This window comes from Uloborus diversus, chromosome 3 (genome assembly GCF_026930045.1).
Source record: "Uloborus diversus isolate 005 chromosome 3, Udiv.v.3.1, whole genome shotgun sequence".
Taxonomy (NCBI): Eukaryota; Metazoa; Arthropoda; class Arachnida; order Araneae; family Uloboridae; genus Uloborus; species Uloborus diversus.
This window is the reverse complement of record NC_072733.1, coordinates 205,233,453-205,253,830: the sequence shown is the minus strand read 5'-3', so window position 1 is coordinate 205,253,830 and position 20,378 is coordinate 205,233,453. Positions and strand designations below refer to the sequence as shown.

At 31.9% G+C, this 20,378-nt stretch overlaps 1 protein-coding gene across 1 annotated transcript in view; it reads left to right on the top strand.

The window, feature by feature from the left end:
• The window catches only part of LOC129219396 (myosin-VIIa-like), a 157,636-nt gene that overhangs the window by 47,176 nt on the left and 90,082 nt on the right, over positions 1-20,378 (top strand). The window contains exons 3-8 of the mRNA XM_054853784.1: positions 12,503-12,616; positions 12,717-12,863; positions 12,969-13,153; positions 13,234-13,355; positions 15,906-16,048; positions 18,187-18,300. Of these exons, the coding sequence (XP_054709759.1) occupies positions 12,503-12,616; positions 12,717-12,863; positions 12,969-13,153; positions 13,234-13,355; positions 15,906-16,048; positions 18,187-18,300 (825 nt within the window). The remainder of the gene's footprint in view (positions 1-12,502; positions 12,617-12,716; positions 12,864-12,968; positions 13,154-13,233; positions 13,356-15,905; positions 16,049-18,186; positions 18,301-20,378) is intronic.

The following is a 20,378-nucleotide window of genomic DNA, read 5'->3' as shown; positions in this document are numbered from 1 at the left end:
GTGAGTTCCGACACGAATCCTTCACAATATTCATGATCTCAAAAATAGACCCTTCACAAAATTTTAGCTCAAATATTGACTTTCCACAAAACATTTGTCATCGAAAAAAATTACCTTGGCGAAAATATTGATAGCAGGAAACGAAACTTTTAACAAAAACCTCGATCGGTAAAAAGGATCTTTCATATAATTCACGACTGCAGCAACTGATTTTTTTTCCCCTAAAAGACTCAATCACAAAAACGAACCCTTATAATTCTCATTCATTGACTAAAAATCGCGTTTTAGATCATTTTCATAGTTTACTTCATATTAGATACAGTTTCTTTCTCTCTCTTATTTTAATTATTTATCGACTGTTTCAAGGAAAAAAGCAGTATATTTCTCAACATAAATAGCGGTTGTCAATTAAAAATTTACAAAAAAAAAAAAAAAAAAAAAGGAAAAAAATAAAATAAAAGCTCCCTCACAAAAATTTCTTTGCAAAAAAAAAAAAAAAAAAAAAACGCGAGATTCAAATTGCCGGTGGCTTGGGCTACCTTCCATTTCAGTCAAATTAAAAAAAAAAAAGTTCTCAAAAAATAAAAGTTTGTCCTTGCGTAAAAATCAAATTTTTATTTTAATATTAATTTTTTGTTTCCCGATCCTCAAAAATACGTTGAATTATTTTCGTTATTTCTATAGATTGAAACAACACACGCTAGCATAGCATACAATAATTGTTATACAACCTACTGCCTGCGGGCCACATTCGTCCCGGCCCCGTGAATGGATTTGGTGCAGCCATCGGGAAGCTTACAAACCAAATGACCAGCCTTTAGTTGATAATATATTTTCTTTTTGCATTTTTTAGAGAAAACTAAGCCCAAAAAAATCTCAAAAACCGCGCTAGCTTAATTAGAAATAGCTTAAGTAAGAAAATTTCGTCGGCTTACGGTGAGTACCAGGGGTACCACTGATTAGACCAGGGGGGTCCCAACCTTTCAGGCTATGCGCCCTCCCCGTAAACACTGATGTGAATTCACGCACCCCCCCCCCTGCACTACCATAATCGGAATTAGAAACTAAGGCTGATTATTATACGAACAGGTGGATAAGTTTGTGCACAGAATTTAACATCACAACAGCAAAATACAATGATCATAAGCTTTCCTCCAAAAACAGCGAAGACAACAAAATTCTTTTTCCTGGAAAACAAGCAATATTCTGCTCGCCTTTCCATCCTTTCAACATTTTAAATTCAAGGACCACATTGCAAAGTGTTGGAGGCGAGGCGGGCCAACAATCCAACAATATTTCAGTTAAAATGGTCTATAGATGGGACAATCCTAACCTGGCAGCATTGTGAAGGCTGCGCAGATCCTAATCACAGCATTACGACCCTGCCAGGTTTGGTTCGTTCCAACTATAGTTCAGCGGTTATCAATATGGGGCCGTAGTAGAATGTGAAGGCAGGCATGAATGTTTAAAAAAGCAAAATAAAATAGGAAAGCATTTTGCTCACATTTGTGACAACCGGAAAATATTTTTGACACTATCACCAGTTTTTGAGATTTTTAGAACAGTTTTATTACACAAGTGGGAGCTCCAACCCCTGCGCGCTTCGCTCGCCAGCTCCCGTTCGACACTTGCGGTGGTTCAATGACGCCTGTGGCGGGTGACATTTGACATTTTAGTACTCCTCAGTGTGTCAGGACATCCTCAGAAAGTTCTTATAGGTTCAGTACTTATTTATCAGGTGTAAAACCGGGAGCTCGTTCGTGTAAAAAATGTAAATCCAAATGTTGCTGTTCTTTATTTCTTTCCTTCCTTTTTTAACACCTGCAATTACACCGTTGCTTTTTGTTTTTCTTTTCATGTTCTTACAGGAGTGCCGTTTCATGCGACTGTTTTTAGTTACGAGATACAGTGAAATCTGTAAGTTGACCACTTGCGTTGCACTGCTTTAGTGGTCAATTTAAACAGGTGGTCAACTTTTAGAGGTTGAATTATATGATATAAATCTAATTCTGTGCCTGAAAATAGCGGTCAACTTAGACAGGTGGTCAACTTACAAGGGCGGTCAACTTTACAGGTTTTACTGTGATAACTTTGTTCTTGTTTTAAAAGATTTACCAGCAATTACGAGCGAATTATGCGTTACTCCCGTTGTGGTTTTGAACACAAATCAAACAGCGAGCTGCACTGCTTTTTCTAATAGTATATTTTAAATTAAGAAATTTATACCAAATAATTAGTTAATTTATAACACCACGCATCTAAAAAGGCATCACATGTGATAAAACTATATAATTATGGCAGAGAAATATGGTGAAAACAAAATTTTTACTATTTGAGAAAATTTATTGAAAACGTTCGAATAACTGAAAATTGCCGAAACTTCTACTCATTTGTGGCCAAGGAAAGAAATATACCACACTTCTCAAAATTTTTATGGGAGTTTAGTTTCACCAATGGCACCTTTTCCGCGCAACTCATCATCGAAAATAGAATCATACTTTTTTTACTAATTTTGGCTAAAAACATGAAAAAACTGCATTTTTTCCAATTGCGGCAGATCAAGAAATTGTGCAAAAAAAAAAAAAAAAAAAAAAAAAAAAAATTCAAATTTTTTTTATATGCTCTTTGCTCCACCAATGGCACCTTTTCCGCACTATCCATCATCGAAATTTAAAAAAAGTTGTTTTTCTTCCCACCCTATTATGTATTTGTGAAACTCACATCAAAAACTATAAAGTATTATGTAGGTCTAATTTTGGAAGTTCATAATACAAAATAAAAAAATACTGCTGAATTTGCGAGAACGAATAGAAATGGTGAGTTTTTATTGGTATGGTACAGAGCAGTGGTTGGAAGTAGCGCGCTACAAGTAGCGACGCTACTGTAGAAGCTACATTTTTGAGTAGTTTGTAGTGTAGCGCACTACTTTTTAAAAAACGTAGTGTAGTGAGTAGTTAACTACAAGAAAAATAGTAGTTTGTAGCGATTTCTGGAAACTACTTTTAAACAAACTGAAAAAAAAATCAAGGTTTAAACGAATTTGACTGGCGTAAATTTTACACAAGTACATCAGCGGATGCAATGAGAAATAAGACTCATAAAAATACGAGCTGACCTCAGGCATTTTATTTTGACGCCATACATTCTATCTGTTCGACGCCATTAGTTTGTTTGCCGTCGTAATTTTCATATTTCACCAATATTTATATTGAAAAATACACTTATTTTCGTGAAAATGAAGATATTGGTGATTTCGCGAGTTGAAAATATGGTGAATTTTATATGAACAGACCGAAGATTGAAAAACAAAAATATTTTAGCGAGGCTTAAATTTTCGACAGTATTCACCAAATGAATAGAAGCTACTGAAACTGTTATAGAAAAGGATGAAATTGAATTGTTCTGGAGGACAAACAATAAATGCGAGCATTATAGTGTATGAGAGTATGATAACGGATATTTTTCTTAGTGTCTTCTGATGAGCTAATTTATCTATCTTTTTTTTTTGTTCAATCTTCTTACGATCTGTTTGTGTATTAGGGTGTGTCCTCCCTCAAAAAAAAGAATCGAAAGTTGATTTTTCAAGTCGCACACTCTCTTATATTTTATCCTTTTACGGCAAAAAAAAAAAAAAAAACATGAACAACGGCAACAAGCGCCGATTATGCCTGAAAGTGTGAACCAACACTTGTGTAGTGCTAGGTCAAATTAAAATAAAATATTTTTTTTAGAAACTCAAAATTTCTGTTGATAAAACGTTGCTCCTATACCCCACCAAAAATATTTATTCAAATTAAAAACCATTTTATTTAGATATTCCACACGTAGCCTAACATTACATTACACAACAAAAAATTAAGTTCTTGATACATATTTTCAGATGTATAAGATTTTACGAAATTATAAAGCTGAAAAATATAAACAGTAAAGTAGAAAAGTAGGTAATTAGCGTTAAAGAGAAATTTTTGTTTTCCTGCAATTTTTAAGTCTCCCACATAGTACTCAAAGATATGGATTTTTTCCAGGTTGAGTTAAATTTTTCATTTAAAACATATTATTTTTTTTTTATTATTCGTTTGTAATTGTTGATCTGTAAATGTGTTCGCCAGTAATTTTTGAATTTGATATTCTATTTAAATTTATATGTAATTTTTTGAAAGATAACTGAAAAAAAAATCAATTTTCTAAATAAAATTATAAATTTTAGGTTAAGTATGGAATATCTAAATGTTTTTTAATTTGAATAAATGTTTTTGTGGTACATGTGAGGTGTTGGGTACATGGGGCAACGTTTTATCAACAAAAATTTCGAGTTTCTAAAAAAAGTTTTTTTTTTTCGATTTGACCTATAGCATAATAGCATACAAGTACTGTTTTACACTTTCAGGTGCAAGTCGGCACTGATTGCCGTTGTGCAAATTATATGAAACTTTTTTTCACGATTGTTTTGATACAAGAGGAAATATACAAGAGTGTATGCGACTTGAAAAATTGAATTTCATTTTTTGAGGGACAACCTATTGTGTATGCTTTGTATTTACTTATTTTTTGGAAAGTAGCGAAGTAGCGACTACATTTCAAAAGTAGTTTGTAGTTGCTACATTTTGAAAAAAGTAGTTGTAGTTTACATTTGTAACAAAGTAGTTGTAGTTGTAGTTCGCTACAAAAAAATGTAGTTTTTCCAACCACTGGTACAGAGGATGTGTTGGGATTATTATTTAGGATGAAGTCCAGTATGATGTTAGTTCTTCCTTAGCACACTTAAAACAGATGCAGCCATTTAGTGTTTCCAATTTCTTTTTCAGTTTATAGTTTTGCCTAATTTACCGGAATTGACCTTAAACAACCGTTTTACATTTTTTCAACACACCTTCATTTGTTAAAAGTAAAATATGTACCTATCAGTATTCTTTCAATATGTCAATATATTGATGATATTCAATATATCAATGACTTTCAATAAATTTCACTGATGTAATTGTTTTGTTTTTTGCGTAAAAAATGTCTGTCATACACATTTAAAAGACAATAAATATCTCGTAAATAGATGCGTTTACAAAAAAGTAATTCATACTAAAAATTTATACTTTATCTAGTAAAACCTCCTTACCCCTTTTTGCTTGATTTAAATTTAAGTAAAAAGGAGGTGGCCCACTTACCCCTTTTTATGGGGTAAGTGGGACACCCATACGACTTCTTTTAAAAATATAATCGTTAAGAATATTTAAAGCATTATTTTAGAAAATAATGGTGAACTTTTGTTCATTGGTAATGTCCAAGCTAAAATAAGACAATAAGTTTATTTTATTTTTTTTTTTTTGTTTCAAAACTTTTGTATAAGGTTTCGAAAACGCACTGTTCTCAAAAGGAGTCTCCACTTACCCCAACCAACCCTAGTCTATTTTTTAATTTCGTCTCTTACAGTTCATCATATTTTGCTTCCTGAGCTTTTCTCTAGTTCTATTCCATTTACAGCTCCTATTTGTTGAAAATCTTTTTGATTCCTTCGCAGAATCTAAAAAGTTTGGTTCAGCCATTGTGTGCAACACATAATCACTTTCTTTTAATAGGGAAGTTGCAACCTATTAAATGTTCATATTTTGGCAATTGGATATTGTTAATTGACCCTCAAAACTAAAAAATTCACCATCGCCGAATTTTAAAACACCGTGGTTGATTTTTAATGAATTTTTAAAAATCCACGCGCAAAAGTGCGCGCTTCTGAAACGTCGCGAGCCTACGTCACAAGGCGCGAATGGGCAGCCTTCCGCCTTTTGAACACACTATGGAGGCCGGATTCGTTAAAGCACAATCTAAGTAATCTTCCTCAAGTAACACCAATGAGATATTCGAATATTTTCGAGAGGATGAGAGGTTTAATGTTCCAGAAACGCGAGGAGTTAAATGCGAGGACAAAGCCTTTTACGTTTCGTCTTCGAAGTCGAATGCGTGACCTTCGCTTCTCCCCTATCGGAAGAGGGGATGACGTCACTTCCTATGCCATTTGACGTCACAAGAGCTTGAACTTTAAAAATTGATTTTAAAAAAACTACTTATCGTATCGCAAAATTTTTTTCACCTATGATGTTCATACATGTTATATCATATAAAAATAAAATTGAAAAATCGAAAACTTCCCTATTTAGAAATTTAAGTTTTTCATTTGTGTTAAAGCAAAATACAAAAAATAATACTTCAAATGTTCTTAATTCAAGACAAAAAAAAAATTAATGTCTCTGAATCAACAAAAACATTTACACCTGGGTATGCGTTCAAACGTTTATTGAAATTTAGAACATCGGTATGGTTTTAGTGGATTAAAAAACAGTCCAGAAAAAGAAAATTCGCGCCATAATGCGCCAAAAACAAATTCTTGCTTCATCCTGATGACAAAATAAAAAATTATAATTTTCTGCCTAGTTACGTCGGCAAGCGATATTTTTAGCAATGATGACATGAGCTCCCATATGCAAAATTTTAAAAGGGGGGGGGGCGCTCAGATATTTTCACCATGGTTTAGCAGGATATTTTCCGCATAGAAACCGATTTCTGTACAGATTAGAGTTATTAAAATTTGACATTTTTAATAACTTATTCATTAATTGCTGGAATAGAAATGTTTTTACATTTATTCAAAGAAAAAGTACTAAAAGCAAAGAAGTTCTCATTTCTAGGGGCGGGGGGGGGGGGGCTTCAGCCCCTACTTGCCCTCCCCCCCATATGGGCGCTTATGAGTCTTTCCTTTCCCTTAACATTTACATTTCTACATGCTGTTATATCCCATAAAAAAATTAATAAATATTTTTTGAAGTCGGAATTAAAAAAAGGGAAAAGGTAGATAAGTACAGATAATTTATTTCCCACCAAAAATCCGCCCCTTCTTCACCATCAAGCATGATTTCTCTGGTTCTATAACAATAGGAATTCTATTGTGGATTTGTTCTCGTTTCTCGTATAAAGATGTCAAGCGTATTCAAAACTGAAATCTTTAGCCGTTTTGTGCGCACATCCGTTAAATATTCGTAGTCTTCTGTTTTGCACGAAATTCCTGTTGTTTGTTCATTTACAGCACTCTCATTACGGGAATTGACGTCCGTTGCTTTCCTAATTCAAAAACCAATGTCATCAAATTAGCGCTCAATAAAATCCCGCAGGGGGAAAATAAATGAAAATAGTCCGTTTCAAATTGAATCCCGTTGAATCAAGTAAACAGGATAGTGACGAAGTTCAAAATTCAAAATCAATCAAGAAACAGTGTTAAAATTTAACTCCTGTATATATATATATATATTTCCAAATAAGTAATTTAGTATACAGTTTTTATTATTTTTTTTAAACTGGAATTTATATGTACGGTTTTGCAATTAATTTAATATAAAGAAAGGCAGTTTTTTTCTTTGGTTTTCATGTGAGGGCAAATGAAGGGAACCATTATAATTAGTAAGTAAATGAGGGAAATTTGATGAACTTGGTCAGGGAACAGTCAAGGAATTTTATTTTCCAGTTTTTGTAGCCACTCTGAGTTGACTTAAAATCAAGAAAATAGCCAGGTTTTCATTTTTTTTTCCAAGTTGTTCTAGAAAGATTTTCAGAAATCCCCCCCCCCCCCATATAAGCTGACCCTCAGGTTAGAATTTGAGGGCTAAATTGCTCAATGTAGTTACGTGCATAAGTTATATACATGTGCATTACTTCATTTTCTGGGAGCCTTTTCTGCTTGTATAATCTATTGGTTTCTTCATTTCTTAGCAACATGCTCATACCAAGCTTCCAGCATGCACCAATGTGAATCTTGAAGAACATATCCCCATATACCTTGTGCAGTGATAAAAATTACATATCCAAGTCCTTCTTTGTTTTTTTTTTTTTGGGGGGGGGGGGAGTTGCTATCAAAAGAGGTATTCTTGTGTGGTTATGACTTTGTGTTATACAGTTAGGGTTCTGAATGGTGAGTACGATTATTTAGAGTTTACTGACAGAGCTTCAACTCATCTACACACTCTGTTGTCTACTCATTGCAATCAGTCCTGAGTTTAGAACACTCTTTCCAAAAATTACTTCTCAACCACTATTAGAGATGCAGATCCTAGTCAGGATTGGTATTTTGTCTACATTTTTGTAAAAAGTCCAGGATCAGGGTTCGTACGCTCCTTACAAACTCCTTATAAACTCCTGCTTTTAAAGGGCCCTTAAAACTCCTGAATTTTGCTATTATCTCCTTAAAAACTCCTTATTTCTTTATTCTACATGACCTTAAAGATTTTCTTCTATCGCCAATCCGATACGAGTAATTACGTTTACCGAATTTTTACCGGAAATCCAATTTTTTTCGGTAGACTATTTTCTTCCCCACATTCGAATTTTTTTTCCAAATTTCTGACGATTATGCCGATAATCATTGACAAGTTAACACCTTGTAGGCTTGTTAAAGTACCATTCTAAATATTTTTGCTTTGATAAATTCTTTTATTTGCAGTTTTTAGACTTTTGATGCTTTCATTTTGATTAATGCTTCAAATCATCGGATGCTAATCTTTGCATCTGATATGAGAATTGATTTTTTTAATTTTTGATGCTGATTATGCTTTTTTGGAGGGCAAATAAATGAAATTTCTTTTTATTCCTATAAAAATAACAAAGTTAAATTTTCAAGCTAAATTCTGTGTCCTTTATGAGAGTCTAAAAGTTAAAATCTAAATCGCTGTTTTTTTTTATTTTTGCTTAAATTACATCGATTGTTATTAATAATACGTTTATTGTAGAGCTCTAAAATGCAATTCTAAAGTAATTTACTTAAATAAATTCTTTTATGAGCCGTTCTTTATATTTTTATCGTGTTCACTTTGAAAATCGCATACTTTTTGCATCCGCCACGGGAATAAGATTTTTTTGGCATTTATGATGCTTACTATGCCTTGTGAAGAGGCAAAGAAATTAATTTCATTTGTATTTTTATTAAAATCATTAAATTGAAGAGTTTTTAACGAAATTCATGCTCTTTAAGAGTGTCAAATGTCAGAAAGTTAAGCACGGAATCGCTGGCTGAAATTAATTTTTGTTTCAATTTCTTTAAGTGTTATAATACATACATAACATCTGTAGTTGGCGGGGTTTGTAATTTTTTTTATTTAAAAAAAATCGGACTTTTTTTTAAAATTTAAATTGTTTTTTTTTTAATTTTAAAAGTTTGTAGATATTAATTACTTAACATGAATAAACATGACATATTTTATACAATAGATGAAAAAGCAACTTAATAGCTTAACAGTGGTACCACTATTTTCCAGAATTATAATTTTCATACTTTTTAGAAAAAAAATCTTAAAATTTGTCAGTTTTCTATGTTTATCAGCGCAGAGTCACACAAAAGTTTTGAAATAGTCTACAAAATTTTGATCTATTTTGAAGATTAAAATAATTTGTACAATTTTTTCAAAAAGATCCCCTAATATTTAAATTGAATTTTCTGTATTTCAATCTCATATGTTTCTATGCCAAAATCAAACACAAGCTTTGCCGAAAATTGTTTGTTGTGTTTGAAATTAGTCCTTTTGTATCCTTTAAATATTTCAATTATTTTGATAGTTGGGAGTTATTTTGGTCTCGACTACTTTCAGTCGGCTTATTATAATTCTTATTTTAGCAATTATTTTATTTTTTTAAGTTATTTTTTTTGGTTAGGAAATTGTTAGTACATGTTTTGTTTCTGAGAAAATACTAATTTTCAATCAATATCACTTATTTTTTTTATTAATTTTCAATATAAAACATATTTTAATCCCCCTCCCCCGTATTTGAATTTGATTTGGAGACGGCTCACATCTAAGAAGCAGTAATAAATGCATATTTTACTATAAATTTAGTATATTTGTGCATTCAATATATTGTATGAAAGCAAAAATAAATAATATTAAAGTTGTACATATTTTTTCTGAAATACGTTTTTAAAAATGCCTTCTTAAACAAGAAACTAGTCCTTTAAAAGTAAAATGAACTCCTGCAAAACTCCTTACTTTTAATTTTCAAAGTACAGTATGAACCCTGAGGAGGCCGGAAGAAATTGGACAAAATAAAAATTCACTCATTTTACATTTGTTTAATATGTAACATCATTGCTATGGTACAAAACATTATCACATAATTCAATCAAATAATTGTTTAGTTACAATATTTATTCTTTTATTGTATTTAGTAAAATGTTTTCTAATTAATCATATAATTAAAATATAACTGTATATTAATCATATAATCATTATCCAGAGGAAATGCCAGTTATACTCTGATATGACTAGTTTCAGGCAATTTTTTGTTGTAATAGTAACGAAATTCAACAAAATGAAGCATATGATCATAATTGCTTTACAACATCATTGTATATTACTAAAAATAGAAAGAATTAATTTCTCATGGTATAAATATTTGAAATTTAATAATTAAAACTAATAACTGTATTAAGAAGAAACAAATAATGCCATTTAGTTTTTTTGAATTATATTGTGATCTAATTCAGTATTGCTTGCATCATTGTATTTTTCAATTAATTAAAATATTTGTTAGACTTTGAAGGACATAGATTAATTTAAATGTTTGCATTTTTCAATTTATGTTTTTTAAAAACAACCTAGGATTCCACAAGATTTTGTGGTTAATTGTGCTTTAAATCATGGTCTCCAACCTATTTGACTCAAGGGCCACATTGCACATTTTTTGAGGCAAGGAGAGCCAACAGTTCAATAATATTTCAGTTCAGTGGTCCCCCCCCCCATTTTCCTTGAAAAAAGTAAAGAGTCTCCGTTAGAAAAGAAGTAACTACTGTCAAGATCAAACTTCAACTTATCAGAGACTCACTATAACATTTTCTTTATCGACATCAACTCGTTAATACAGTTGAACTAGGTTAATACAAAGTGACAAAAATCCGCAAATTTATTTGTGTTAGCTGTTATTCCTAACAACTGTGAATGAATGATACTGTGAAAAAACAAAAGAAATGCTTACCTATTTATTTCAAAAATATTACTGCTAATACACTCATTGTAATCTGTTATTACATTAAGAAAAAAAAAATTACTTACTTCTTGCTAATGAATGTTTTTGGGGAAAAAAGGGGAAAATGGTAATCGACAATTGCGAAATAGGTTGTAATCCACATTGGAAGATGAACAGTTTTATCTCCGAGTAAAATGAACTGTCCACAAAAAATGTCCATCGGTAACAAGGGCACCCATATGCAAGATTTTAAGGGGGGGGGGGCTCAGATATTTTCCCCAGGGAAGCGGATTTCAGTTCCGATTACAGTTATTAAAATTTGACATTTTTGATAACTTATTCATTAATGGCTGGAGAAGAAATGTTTTTACATTTTTACAAAGAAAAAAGTACTAAAAGCAAGGAAGTTCTAATTTCTAAGGGGCCGTTAGCACTGCTTCTGTTCCTCCAACACTGACTGACTTTAATCCCTGTGTTTTACATGTCTTTTGCTTCTGTGTGAATACAAGAATTTTCTGACAATGGCAATCATTTAGATTGTTTGAATTTATCTTGATGTTAATCATTAATATTGTACTTTAGAGCCAGAGAAACATAAGGCACATTATGATAATTTTGCAGTAGAGAGGAAAAAATTTTTTCTGGCGCATGCAAAGGATGGGACACGCGCTCTTTTAACCCTGGTAAAAAATTCAAAAGGATTTTTTAAAAGAATTACGTTCACATGGCTCGATGCGGGATAGGCTTCTCCATACAATGCACTGATGAGCTCTGGCTCTGAGATACAGAATATTCAACACAAACATGTAATTTCTTCTATGGTAACAGTTACTTTCAACCCAGTTTGTGTTTGTTGTTTATTTCATTATTTAAAAGAGAAAATCTTTAAATATAAAACTAAAATAAAAGGATTTAAATTTAAAAAAAAAAGCTTAAAAAAGAGGAAGATCTAATTTCTTGTGAAAGTAGATTCTCCTCTGACACTTTGATGTAAGTTCATTTTAACAAAATGTTAGTAAGGGTTTTTGGATTGTTCATTTGTAAATGAAGCTTAAGTAGAATATTTAAACCAAATGATAAGTCAGTGAGAAGTTTACTTGATTCTGTGAGCTAAAAAAAGTAACTTTTTACATGAAAAATACTGAACCTATGTTTCATGAATTTGCTTCTGACTGGTACTTCATGAAATAATGCAAGATCAAGAATAGCGTTTGTTGTTTAGTTGAATTTAATTTGGGGGAAAAAAAAATCAGCTTTTTTGAGAACAGCAAAGGATGGTATCATTTGACTTTCTAAAACGCATTATTTTCATTTTTCAAATTTGAAATAAAAATTCGTAACACTTACCATGGTTAAAATCAGAAATCACAACGTATAATTGCACAAAAATTGCAATGTAACATTTGATGCATAAAACTGCAAAAATTTCAGGATTATGTTTGTTTTTAGTGTTCTTCTACTTGTGTTTCCTATTATTCTGAGACTTAATTTTAAATGTTTGTTTAAATTTTAGGGTGATTATATTTGGATAGAGCCCCAGACAAAACGGGAATTTGATGTTGCCATAGGAGCGAGGGTTACTTCTGCGGAAGGGAGAAGGATACAAGTGAATGATGATGATGGAAAGGTATATATTTTACATTAGCAGACTTAAATACCTTCTGTAAGTCACAGCTCTTTTTTTCTGTTTCATATTTACCTCCAATGGGTCTCTCTTTGTTTTTTAGGAACAATGGCTTACTCCAGAAAGGAGAATTAAAGCTATGCATCCAACATCTGTTCAAGGTGTGGAGGACATGATATCCTTAGGAGATCTTCATGAGGCAGGCATTTTAAGAAATCTTTTAATTCGCTACAATGAAAATCTTATTTATGTAAGAATTTTTTTCTTTCAAAAATTTGTTGTTAAAATTTTTGACATTTTCGTAAATATGTAAACTTGAGTTATGGGTTTAAAAATGCTTTTTTTATTATTTCAGACCTACACTGGCTCCATTTTGGTTGCTGTTAATCCTTATCAAATTCTTCCTATATACACAGCTGAACAAATCAAACTTTACAAAGATAAAAAAATTGGAGAATTACCTCCTCACATTTTTGCAATAGGTGATAATAGTTATAATAATATGAAGAGGTACAAGCAAGATCAGTGTATCATTATAAGGTTTGAAATAATTTACATATGATCATTTCACTATTCTGTTTTAAAATAAAATATGTAAGATTTAACCTTTTTTTTTTCAGTGGAGAAAGTGGTGCAGGAAAAACTGAAAGTACAAAGCTAATTCTTCAGTACCTAGCTGCAATTAGTGGGCAACATTCTTGGATAGAACAACAGATCTTGGAAGCTAATCCAATACTAGAGGGTATGAGAAAAATCTAAAAATGTTCTTTTTCTTGTATGTGATGCATTGTATTTTTTGGACAATCAAATGCTTATTGTTTTCACTTGACCATTGATAATGTTCCTTTTTTTTTACGTTTATGATGCAAACTCCTCTGGCCTATGGGCTTCTGCAAGCATGTCTCTCCTCTTAGGCAGTGGCATCTATGTCCCCAGAATCAATTTTATTTATACCTGACCCTTTTGACTTTATACCATCCTCTTTAGACAAAAGGAGCATCCAACACTCAGTCCCTTGCATTCAGTTGAGTTTTGATGTCTTGAATTCAAATTATGATTTTCAAAATTAGTACTGTGATAGGAGCCATTTGTAGAAACAAGAAACCCAGCAAGTAGAGGGAAACCCAACAAGTGAAGTAGTCTATCACAATTCATGATTGGCTTGACATAATTTGACTTGAAAGCACAAAACTTTAATTGAATGCTAGGGGCTTTATGCTAGATGCTGGGTTTTTATAAAAATATTATTTTAAATATTGTCTTTTATCAGCGGCACTGGAACCAGTATGGCAGGAATATCCTTTCCAATGCTAAGGTAGAGAATACAAATACAAACATGGTGACCATCAACTGGCTCAGTATCCAGATAGGCTGGTACTTTCCAGATAGGCTGGTCCTTGTCTGTTTATTAGTGACCAATGAAGACCATTGGCTCTCTTAAAACTATCAACTGCATTACTCATTACAGCTTTTCCAGTAAGCTGTTAACTACTAAAGTATTACTAAAGTAATAATTTTTCTTAATTTCTAGATTAGCGTGAGACTTGAATAGCATAAAATAATGACCCCTTGTCCTGCTTTAACCCATTAACATCTTTTATTTTGATAAATTTGAACAACTGAATCATATCTCCTCATAATGAAAGTCCTCTCACTAACCCAATAGCCTTTCTTTGAATGCTTTCCAATAAAGAAACATCTTTCTTGAGATAAAAGGAGACCAAAACCTTTAATGTCAATATTTTTCACAAATCTGCCATAATTATAATAATTTTATCGTACCATACTAAGTTGAAGTTAGTTCCGAGACCTCTGTCTTTAATTTTTTTTATATGAACGTTGCCCAGTATTTGCCATAAAATAGGTCTTGCCAATATCTAAAAAACAGCCGCATGTTTTTGATATGGACGTTCAGATGAAACTTTGTAGGATTATTGACAGACAAAGCAATCAAGTATCCTAGTCAATTTCAAGTAAAAAAATCCCTCAAACTATGTAGCAGCTTACATTCAGAAATTTCAGCAATACTCTCAACAAATTAACAGCTTGAGCTGCAGTGTTTTTTGCCAACAGATAAAACAGCTTGTGTTGGATCTTTTGGTGTGTTTCTTGGCACAACTAATATAGTTATTACATCTATTATACAAAAATATGATTCCTCTAAATTTTCATTAATAATTGCTCATTGTCGTAAAATGTTTAATTAACCTTATATTTTATTTGAATTTTTTTTCAATTCATTTGTAATCACAACTGTTACTGTAGCCATTTGAATTGTAACTGTTTTTTGTAAGTATCAAACCCAAGCTCCCATTTAAGCACAGTATGGCTATTGCTGTTATTTTGTTAAAAACATTTACTGTAATCTCTGTACATTAACTGTGCTGAAAGTTTTAGAGCTCTTTATTCGAATTGACTGGAGAATGCACTTTCTTACTTTGTCTATCAATCACCTTTAGTATGTACTAGAGTCCAAAAAATTTTCTTACTAATATCCATTTCCCAAGTCCATGTGCTCTCCTTTTAAGACATTCGCAAAATGTTAATAGTGTAAGTTTTTAGACAGAAACAAACTCAAAATTTTTTCTGCATGCATAGGAGCTTCGGAGAGTATAAATTGGCTGTTCTGTTCTATCTAACGGCATAACAGATGTTAGTGAAAGTGGTTAGAAGACATTCATGCTAGTTGAACTCTTTAGTTTATCTTTGCTCATATTTTATCCCGTCCCCTATTTTTTTTCTGAATAGCGAAAAAAAAAAGGCCTATACACATTTTAAGAGTTTGTCCTTCCATTCTATGAAAAAATTAGTTCAAAATTCTTAAATATTCCAATTTAAATTGTTGATGATTCATTCATATTTTATGCTGCTCTTTTCCAAAAGAGATGCAAATCAAATGCAGCCTTCTAAAACTGGATTTTCCAACCATAAAAATCCTTCACTCATGATATTCTGCACTGTTTAACATCTGGTTCATCACTCTACCAAACTGAATGGTTACAAAACTAACATGTTTAGTTAAAAACAACAAACAGTCATTGAAAGTTTTTTATTTTATTAACTGTATGTTGAAGGATTTTCAGACATCTTTTTAAATATTTCTGCCCAGGCTAACAATTTAATTAATTAAAAGTTCAATTCCTTTTGCAAAGCAGAGTGGTCAATCTCATAAATATACTATAAATAGTAATTCAAGTTGTTCTTTATTGTATTGAAATTGTTCCTATAAACATTTTTGTTTTCGTCTTTAATGTGCATTAAGTGATTCACAAAAGTATTTTTTACGTTTCAGCCTTTGGGAATGCAAAAACCATTCGAAATGACAACTCCAGTAGATTTGGAAAATATATAGATATTCATTTCAACAAATCTGGAATCATTGAAGGTGCAAGAATTGATCAATATCTTTTAGAAAAATCTAGAATTGTTGGACAGGTTAGAAAAGCTTTATGTTTTCATTTATTTGCTTATTGATTTGTGTAGTTCATTTTGAATGTTGCAGCTGTTGTAAAATGTTTACCATTAACCAATTTATAAATAGAAGATAGATAATAATAAATGATGCTCAGAAAGATTTATCTTTTTTCTTGTCAAATAAATTCATTGTGACACTTTTGTTTCAAAATTCTTTAGTGTTAAATGAAATTACAGATATCAACTTTCTATTCTATCTAGTTGATTATTCTGTGTTTCTAAAAGTTATAAGTGCATATAAATTTCACACTATCTTTTAAGTTATTCTTGTTCATGCTTGATATTTTTGCAAAAAGAACTTTTATGAATTGGAAAACTTCAGATATTATGTATCAAACTATCATTGAAAAAAAAAATCTATTGTTGGGAATGTGTGCAGTTATGTAACTATTAAAATAAGGCATAACTATCATTTGAAAAATAGTATAAAAAGCCATTTTTATGCAATCAAAAATTAAATGAAAAAAATTTAATAAATTCTCCTTAGAATAAAGATACCAGCCCCTAAACCTCCCTGATTGAATAAAGGCAGCAAGTTTCAAATAACCTTAATTGTCCTTTAAAAAATCCCAATTATGTTTCCCTATCAAAGAAAATATTATAAAAAAACCTGTTAAAATAAAGAAAATTTTTAAAATAACCTTAACTCCCACTAAAAGCCATATCAGACTAAAGACAAAAGTCCAAAAGATCTCCATTGAAATAAGGATATCTGTTCCATAAAATCCTCTCCAGCATAAGGACAATTATTCCTAAACAACGTCAAAAATTTCTCTAAAAATATCAATTAGAATAAAAGCAAAAAGTGAAATGTTTATTAAAATCCAAGGAAAAAGTTTCAATCCAATATTTACCAAAAAAACCACAATGTGGGCTAAAAACAATTTTAATCGTCTGCAAAAATAAAATAAGTTTCTAACGAGTGTGAAGAAGTTGCACTAGGGAGATAGCCTTTTCTTTTGTTCTAAAATAAGTTATAATTCCATTCTTATTAATTTACAAGCTCCTAACAAGTTTTATTTTATACAAAAAAGTATGCTCTTTCAATTGACACAAATCTTTTAACTATGCAAGTATGTTTTCACTACCAAATTTGAGAATGTATGTTATTTGCATTTTAAAACTAGTATACCTTTATTACAGCCCTACAAAAGTGATACCAGGCTAAATGGGCTCCTTGGGAAAATTCCAAATTATTCAATATGTGTCTTGACCATGAACTCTTGTCCATTCTTAAGGAGATAGTCTGAGATTCATTTCATACAAGTATACAAATGTTTGTTTGGATGGCTTTGGAAAAAAAGCAGGATGTCATTCTTAGTCCTTGATTGCTCAAAAAAAGAATCTTAGTATATTTACAAAAAGAAGAAAAACATCAATTTCAATTTCACTCTACATAGTCTCCTCTTTTTATTGGTACAAAAATTTCAACTGCAAGCATGTTTTCAGCACCAAATTAGCAAAATGAAATTGTCCTTCTAACTAACTACCAAATTTGAGTCTTACAAAGATGAGACTGGGCTAAATAGATTTCTTTATAAATTACTATCTCTCTAATTGGTTTTTTGGTTCTTCTCTCAACTCCTAACTTCCGGCAGTTCTTGAGCAAATAGGGTGACACATGTACAACTGTACACACATTTGTTTATTGGATGGTTCTGAAAAATGAAGCAGAACGCCACTGAGTGCAAAGAAACAAGCAATTCTTTATTGATCACTAAAGTACTTCCATTTTAGAAAATATATAGTTACATTATTTTTGTTCTAGTTTCTGACTTTAAACATCCTTGTGTTAGTAAAGATTAAAAAAAAAAAAAAAAATTGGATATGCAAGTTGGTTTTTTCCAAAAAAAAAGCAAGTTTCAGTCTAGGTCTTAATATCATATTTCTGTTCACAATGCATTATCTCAGCTTGAATTTTAATTGCTACGTGTATGGACATTTTACATTTTTATCTCAATTTTATTTTTTATTGCTATATGTATTATGTACATCTGATGTATTTATAATTTCTCATATAATGCTCATTCATTTATTGGATTAATTCTGTGGCACTTTAAATTGTTTACTTTATTATTTCAACTATTATATTATTTCAGGCTTCTGATGAAAGGAATTATCATATTTTCTATTGTATGTTAGCGGGTCTATCAAGGGAAGAAAAACAAAAATTGGACATGAGTGATGCATCAAAATATAATTATTTGACTCAGGTATATTGAAATTTTCAGCTTATTGCTACTACTTTTCGTATTTAAGTTAGTTATCTAGAGTATATCATTATTTTAAAACTAATACTTGATAATACATTTACTCCTCAGTATTGTAATATCTTGGAGAAATTTATACATTGCTTGATAATTGCTAAGGAACAAGTGATTTATGCAAATTTGTGCCTGAGATAGCTGACTAATGGAAATAAACTTAAGTTCAGATGGCATGGTAGATCAAGACTCGTTATGTGTATAAAAGACAGTGCATACAAGCCCAACATTTATACCAAAATTCACGCTGTTTTATGTTTAACAAAAATATTGATGGATGTTGAAAAAGTTTTTTCTCTGAAGTTCTGTTTGGTTCCTGAAATATTTAAGAGTAAAACATCAGCAAGACATGATTTGAGTACCTACATTTGTGGAGGAGCGGTTGGACGTCTGGAAGCAGGTCAAAGTGTCACCACTGTAACTGCTGCAACGGGTGTATCAAAAAGTCATCTTGTGATTAAAGAAGGCCGCTGAAGGTGGAAATGTTTTGTGAAAGCATGCCTGGGATGGTGGTAGAACACTACACCTTCAGAGAATCGCTATGTAGCCCTCGTAGCATAAAGGAACAGAAATTTCACTCCTGGACATAGCTGCAAATCTTGCAACCACAACCTGTACGCATGTTTCTGCAAGAACCATCTCACAGCGATTAAATAATGTTGGTTTGTATGCACGTAAGCCTGTACTGCATTGCATCCCTCTTCAACTGCGCCATCGTTGAGAGTGATTACGCTTGGTGTAAGGAACATGTTGGTTGGGATCATCATTATTGGGCTAGAAGATATCCTCCAACAAATCTCGTTTCAGTGTGACAAGTGAGTCTGGTCACCAACTACTGTAGAGAGAGCATGGAGCACGTTATGCACAAAAATTTGTCTGTGAACGTGATCGGCACGGCTCAGGCGTGATGGTGTGGGCAGGCATCATGCACAATGGCAGAAAACCACTGCACACGTCTGAACAAGGAAGTGTTACATTGCAAAGGTATTACAGAGAAGTTATACTGGATCATGTTCATCTTTTTAGGGGGCTGTAGGTCCAGACTTTCTCTTTATGGACGACAATGCATGGTCACACAGGAGCATTGAAATATCAGACACACTGCAAACTGAAAACATTCTTCATATGGAATGGCCTGCTTACTCTCCCAACTTAAATCCAATTGAACAAGCCTGGGATGCTTTTGGCAGACATGTTGCGCAAAGAACCGACCCTCCTAGAATAGTACAAGAACTCAATCCGCCTTGAGAGAGGAGGGGGGAAATATCCCCCAAGCACTCCTCGATAGTTTAGTGGGGAGTATGGAAAACATGCAAAATGTGCATAAGTGCTTGTGGTAATCACACGTCATAGTAAGTTACTTATGTCTCCATCATTCTCACCTAGATCAATCTGTTGTGGCTGTTTGAAAATCATTTAAGTAGGATTTTTTTTTAAAGTTATTACTTCATCGATTCAATAATATCTGTGCTATTTTGTACTTATAATAAAGGCACATCCTCCCTACTATGCACTTAATTTTGTTTCTTTAATCATTGTCTATTCTTAACTATTACAAAAAACGTAATTGCGCCTTAGCAATTGTCAAGCAGTGTATATAGGAAAATCCTGTTACAATGAAGTTCACAAGGCCCTTAATTTTGTTTGCTGTATTGAGATTAATTGAAATTAAACCAAGATTAAATTTTTTTGCACTGCAGTCCTCGGCTGGAATGACTGAGTTGGCGGTGTATTTCATGTCTTAAAAGTATGTCAATCGATACATAAAAACTCCAGATGAAATTTTTCTTTCTGCAAAGTAAAGCAAAATTTAACATTGTACAGTGAAATCCCATTACAATGAATACCAATACAACAAAATATCCATTTCAACGGAGAAAAAAAATGAATCTTGATTTAATCGAGTTGGCAATGTATTTCATGTATTTCTGCCTTAGCCCTGGCTAATGGGGGGTAACTTACTGACAATACTTTTAAGCACTTTAATTGATTCAAGGTTAGGTTCTATATATGACATAAATGATCAT